Source organism: Chaetomium strumarium (genome assembly GCF_033439665.1).
Source record: "Chaetomium strumarium strain CBS 333.67 chromosome Unknown B0T15scaffold_3, whole genome shotgun sequence".
Classification (NCBI taxonomy): domain Eukaryota; kingdom Fungi; phylum Ascomycota; class Sordariomycetes; order Sordariales; family Chaetomiaceae; genus Chaetomium; species Chaetomium strumarium.
This window is the reverse complement of record NW_026944431.1, coordinates 1,408,075-1,414,074: the sequence shown is the minus strand read 5'-3', so window position 1 is coordinate 1,414,074 and position 6,000 is coordinate 1,408,075. Positions and strand designations below refer to the sequence as shown.

Below are 6,000 nucleotides of genomic sequence, written 5' to 3'. Positions count from 1 at the left end.
GGCTTCAAATGCAAGGACTAGACGGCTTTCTCTTGGAAGAGATTCTATATTGTTTCGTAGAGAAAATTGGTAATGAAGTTAGTCAGTGGGAAACGTGGGAAAAGCGTACGACTCGCTATGCTGCGCGACTCGCTATGCAAATACGTTATTCAAATATCTAATATTTATGGGTTCGAGCATGATCGACGATATTCATGAGACAGCCTCTTCAGAAGAGAACCTTCCACCCGCTCTGAGCATATTCTTATAACACTGTATCTGTAACTGACCACGCATCCCTTACCGTCATGCCTCCCACTCATACTCCGACAGGGTATACTTCTCCGCGCCGGCAAATGCCCCAGCAAAGAGACCACCAACAACCCTCTGCGCTAACCCCAGCACCCTCGTCCTCCACGCAACCCACAACAGCACATTCCGCAGCCACAACCCCCACCAGGTCTGCGGCGCTAGCACGGTCCCCAGACCCGGCGGAATCCGCTGCAAGTCCTCCACAATCGGCTTCATAACCTCCTCATATCCCCTCAGCCCAGCCCGCAAATCCCCCCTGTGCTTAACACCCACCTCGCCGGCAAGGACATACGCGCCCACCAGGGCAAGACTGGTACCTGTGCCGGTGGGGCCGGGCGCGTAGCCCGCGTCGCCGACCAGCACAAACCGCCCCCGATGCAGGGAGGGGACCTTAACCTGTGTGATCTCCGAGGCATAGAAGTCGTGGGATTGGAGCATCCCCTTGATGATGGTGTCACATTTCCAGCCTGTGTTTGTCCATTGCTCGGCTATGAATTGTTTCAGGGAGGCGCCGTTGTCGTCTTGTCTTTGGGCTGCTTTGCGGAATGCTTGCATCGGGTAGGAGTCGGAGGAGGATGAGGAAGAAGAGGAGAAGGAAGACTTGGGTGGTGGTGGTGGGTGGTGTGCCATGAGAGTCGCGCGCGCGACGCCCGGTCTTGCGCCGCCGTCGGGTGCCACGGCGGTGAGACGGCCGCCTGGCGCACTGTATAGCTGGCTTAGCTCGTTGTTGTCGTTATCGAGCAACCCGTCTCGGGGCAGGGAGAAGTATGCTGCCCACTGGTGCTGCGGGCGCATGTGTTCGCGCACGGCACAGCCTAGGCCGAGGGCGCGGGTGCGTGAGGTGGCGCCGTCGGCGGCTACGACCAAGTCGAACTCGGATGGTGGTAGGGTGTTGTTCGCGAAGGTTACGGTGACTGGGCCGTCATTGTTGTTGCTGTCGTCGTGCTGCTGGATGGATGAGATCTGTTCACCGAAGACGTAGGTGATGTTGTTGTCGTCTTTGGTCATGTCGTATAGGATCTTGGCCAGGTCGCCGCGCAGGATCTCGTACTCCGAGATGAGGGCTTGTTGGTCCGGGTTGCCGCTCGGCTTGATGGTGGCGATCGGGCGGCCGCTGGTGTTGAGGAAGCTGATGCCACTCATGGGCACCGTCTTTGCCCGCACAGCCGCCTCCATTCCGGGCATCTTGCGCATGACGGTCACGCCGACGGTGCGGATGTCGATGTTCTGGCCGCTGGTGCGTAGCTGGGGAAAGCGCTCGATGACAGTGACGCGTGCACCGGCTTTGGCGAACCAGTAGGCTGCTGTTGGCCCTGCGATGGAGGCGCCCACGATGAGGACTCTGAGTTTAGAGCCCCCGGACATGCTGTTCTAAATCGATGAGTTCCAAGTAAAGGTGTCTGTCGGTCTCAACTCTGGAGGCATGCTCGAGAGACAACCAGGAGGCGTTTGGTGACATTCCAGGGACGCCAATTATATACCCATCGTAATATGCCGCCCTCGGGGCAGCCGACCGCGCTGCTCGACCAATGTGTGCTCAAAACAACCGAAGACATGGAGTTGCTCGGCCATGACCTGGGAGGCTTTTGGGTCCGAGGCCGTGTCCCGGCTCGGGCGTTGACCACCCGAGCTTCTGGCCAATCACAGCCAGCAGTTACGCGGCGTCGACATTACCTTAGGTCATCACCACGCGATCTAGCTCCAGGGCTGTGGACCTAGGAAGCATTCTTATAGCTGTCTGTCCCATCCAAAGTCAAGTTCGTATTGTTCTTGGCCAGGCTGCTCCCGTAAGAGGTGGTCCGAGGAAAACGACCAGTCTGCGCCGACCAGATCGAACTCACGGCCCAAGTCAAAATCCAGAATCGAACCAGCCTTAGGGAGCTGGCAAACCGACGCGGACTCCGCCGTCTCTGTGTTGTTCCCTTCGCTCAACAAATGGCTGCGGTCCTGGTCTGCGTGACCGTTGCCCTTCCTCTTTGCGTGTCTCCGTTGATCCATGTCGTGTACAGAACGCAGGGTGTCGATGAATTCCGTCCTCTCCTTGTTGTGCGCCCAGCTTGGTGGGTTGACGTCCCACGCCTTGATCGTGAGCCGCCTTAGCGACGCGTACAACGGTCGGTCTGGTGCATACAGCTGGCCGTGGTTGTGGTGCATATTCTTCAAAGTCACCCAAGCGGTGTCAGTCTCTCGTGGGGAGAGCCTACCGGGTCCTTTGGCCAGAGTGGTCAAGGTGAACACCAAAGCATCCCACGTCCCCCACAACATGAAAGGCTTTATATGCCAGCGGTATCTCTCAAGTCCGGGGTGAGCGCAGACAGCCGAGTCGGTCTCCAGAGTCTTGAGCGCGAGCTGCAAGGCATCTTTCGTGTCCGTTTCGGTAGCCTTCTGGTTCCGAATCTTGGCGAGCTTCACCCGGAGGCGCATGGCGGTGACACCGGACCTCGCCGAGCAGATTGTGAGATAGTGCAGGGGATTAACAACGTCGCAGTAGCGAATGAACTTCTCCTCCGCTTCGCTTTCTGCTTTCCTGACGACGCGCTCGGCTTCCTCATCTCTGAGGCGCCAGGCGCTCAAGCCTTCCCCGCCGGCTGAGCCGTTGCCTCCTCGACTTGATCTGAGGAAGAAACTCCCTAGGTAGGCCCGGGACAGACAGAAGATCATCTCGGTAGCTCCTTGCTGTTCTTGTGGGGTCTCTGTCATGCCCGGCCATATCTGGTCGTCGTCGACGTTGAGAGGCAGTCGAACATTCCATGCATACGGCGGAATGGAGATGCCCATGCCGGCCGTCTGACTGGCCCTTGCCTCGAGAGGTAGAAGCTGGTAGAACAATCGCCGCCTCATTTCGACCTCGAAGGGCGGCAAGCCCAGCTTCTCCCCGTCCCGGTGCAGGCCCATGCACTGTGCTATGCGGACGGCGGCGCCTGTGAGAATCCAGAATGTGGCTGGATCATACTGGTGTTGGGAGGATAGAAGGAAGAGGACAAAAGCTTGCAGAACGATGAACTCCGTGGTCTTGAGAAACGACGCGTTGATGAGAGCTTGCCGAGCTGCGAGGCGGTATCTCTGAAGCAAGGTCGCCCGGGAATCGTGCAAGCTTGCGAGGCAGTCCTCGTCGGTCATGGAGAACACGGCGAAATGGTATATAGCGAATAGCAGGCACTCGTCAGCCTGGGAAACCGCGCACTCGTCAGGATTTGATGCGCTTTCGTAGCGCTGCAGCGTCGCTTCGATCATCTTGCTCGTTGATGGGATGTGTAGGATCTTGCAAAGCGCCTCGACATTTTCGATGTATGTTGCCCACAGGAACCTGGCCTGGAAGGGCGGCGGACGGTAATGGTCAAGGGGACGAAATCGACCGTCCATCAACGCTGCTGTTAAAGGGTCAAATCCGTTGGAAGGCGCTGCTGAATTGTCCTCCAAGCCCTCGCTCTCAGATAGACCCTCGGCTTCATCGTATTCCAGGTTTTGCCAGAGCAAACTGCTCACATATCTCGACCCGGCTTGGGTAGTGACCAACCTGCCTGTCACCCTGGAGTCTTCCGGCTCGTCCCAAAGGAGAGATATGGACCTGTCGGAGCCTTGGGACGTTGCAACTTGACCCAAAGTGGAGACGCCCGCCTGGGCCTCTTCTAGCAATCCGTGTTCACGTAGGACGTGCTCATATCGAGCGAGCCTTTGGAGCAGCTCGGCGCTTGATCTCTTCCTTTTCCGTCCCCCGGGATCAGGTAACTTGTATGAGCACTCAAGCTTACTTTTTCGGCATGTAGAGCATATCGGTGCCACCTTGTCGCATTTCACTTTGCGCCGTGCGCAGGTTCGGCAGCTGGCGGGCATTGATCGCGGAGGCAGGATTCCATCGATGCCATCAACGGTTGCACCAAGCCTCCTGGGAGGCGCTGGGGCGAGGTTCACCAGTCCGGGCTGATTCCTCGCTTCTGGGGCCATTTCTGATCCCCGATTCCAATGCGGAGCTAGCCAACAAGATTATCCTTAGCTGGCTCAGATGCGAGGGCTTTGATTGATTTGCGTCGCTTGTGAGATTGCTGCGAGCGGAAACGGCAGCCAACAAAACCAAGCCTAGCACGGCCAGCCCTGCACGAGCCGGAAAAAATGTGCGGCTAAGGGAGTATGTGGTGTGGGATTCTCACAGGACCCACATGTTCGTCTCCGCCATCCACCTCCTGTGCCTGGGTTCGCCCATCTTCCATTCCTTTCAACAACAACATAACAATAGTAGCGACAACGCCATAGCGAATATCACCAACTTCGCTAGCCATTGCGCTCCATCCCAACAGGTTATGCGCCCTCGTCCTTCCACTACGTAATGCAGCACTTTTAAGCCCGTTTTCACACATCCTAGCCTACGACTACGGCTAAGAACGACAATCTTGGCTTGCGACCGCGGCCAACTACACTTTCGACCTTCCTGGCCTATAACCGTGGCCAATAGGACAACCCAGTCAGCGACCGCGGCTGGAAAAGAACACTTCCCGGCATACAATAGTGACCGGAAACAACCGACTGGTGATCTATATATGCGGTTAACCAACCATATACACCTTGGCCTATATATACGCCAAGCATCTATTTCAACACCAATCCGCAGATCGACTAACCCATTACGTCAGTGTGGCTATAGAACACAGTCATCTATCTATAGAACATGGCCGACACTACTATGTCCTCTATAGCCACCACGGGCATAATAGATAGCACTCTTTTAATACTTTTGGCCCGGTTGATTGCGGCCTAAATGAACAAAGGCCAACTACTATTGATCGAGAAGATTAGGCATTAGGAAGACTTTCCCGCATAGAAAGACAAGCTTATTCGCGTCCTTTTACGCTATAACCTTGACAAATATATCCTTACTGACATCTCTCAATCTAAGGACCCTACTTAGCAGAAGTAGTAGCTTGATGACCACGTAGACGTTAATAATTACCTACAAGTAGTTATCAAAGACCTAAAGATCTAAACTATCTTTTAAGGTATAATGTAGAAATGTGACGAAACCATAGGCAGTCTCACCTCTGAAAGGGTTTGCTGGTCGAAGGTATCTGCTAGTCGGACTATAGATCTCGGTGAAGCCAAAAGGTTCATAATAATGCTAGTTGCAATATCTGCACAGTAAGGTAGGGCTACTCTACTGTTGTAATTGCTCACTGGAGAACTCCTAGAGTCCTCCAGAACGAGTGGCTATATACTAGCTATCTCCTTAAGTGCTCAGTGCTTCAATTTGGATAAGCACCAGGGTGCTTATTGTAATATGCCCCTGATCACTCTAATCACTTATATCCTATAGAGTACTTAGCGACATTGGTACCTTAGCATCTTTACCTGTCTCTAACTAGTCTGCCTAATTGTCTAAATAATTAGCTTAGGACGCCCCTATATCCCTATATACGGCCGTCTACCCTACAGCTTACTGTTGGTTAATTCGTAATACAATGCCCCTCCTCTAAGATCGATACCCTAACAACCAAGTTCCTAAAATAACTAATAGTCCTGGCTATCCCCCTTATATCTTGCCTTAGTAAGTTCTTCTCTCCTATATTATTATTATCATGCCTGACTATATAGAGAAAAAGAAATAAACGAGTTCTAACCGTCGTTGCAATCAGGTGCGCTTTCTCGAGCGAACTAGTATTATTATACCTTCCTATACCTACTGCTACGAAAAGAAACTAGAGTATATTGCTTATAAGC

At 54.0% G+C, this 6,000-nt stretch overlaps 2 protein-coding genes across 2 annotated transcripts; both read right to left on the bottom strand.

Moving 5' to 3' along the window:
* Positions 1 to 267: 267 nt before the first annotated feature.
* On the bottom strand, positions 268 to 1,837 carry B0T15DRAFT_150680 (oxidoreductase). Its single transcript, XM_062861989.1, has one exon. The coding sequence runs from the start codon at positions 1,654 to 1,656 to the stop codon at positions 286 to 288; it is 1,371 nt and encodes a 456-aa protein (XP_062722490.1). The 5' UTR covers positions 1,657 to 1,837; the 3' UTR covers positions 268 to 285.
* Positions 1,838 to 2,019: 182 nt separating this feature from the next.
* On the bottom strand, positions 2,020 to 4,540 carry B0T15DRAFT_483988 (uncharacterized protein; the record flags this gene model as incomplete). The annotated part of the gene is made up of 4 exons (XM_062866199.1): positions 2,020 to 2,238; positions 2,299 to 2,491; positions 2,552 to 4,114; positions 4,521 to 4,540. 4 exons carry the CDS (start codon positions 4,538 to 4,540, stop codon positions 2,020 to 2,022), a joined length of 1,995 nt encoding a protein of 664 aa, XP_062722489.1.
* Positions 4,541 to 6,000: the final 1,460 nt, after the last annotated feature.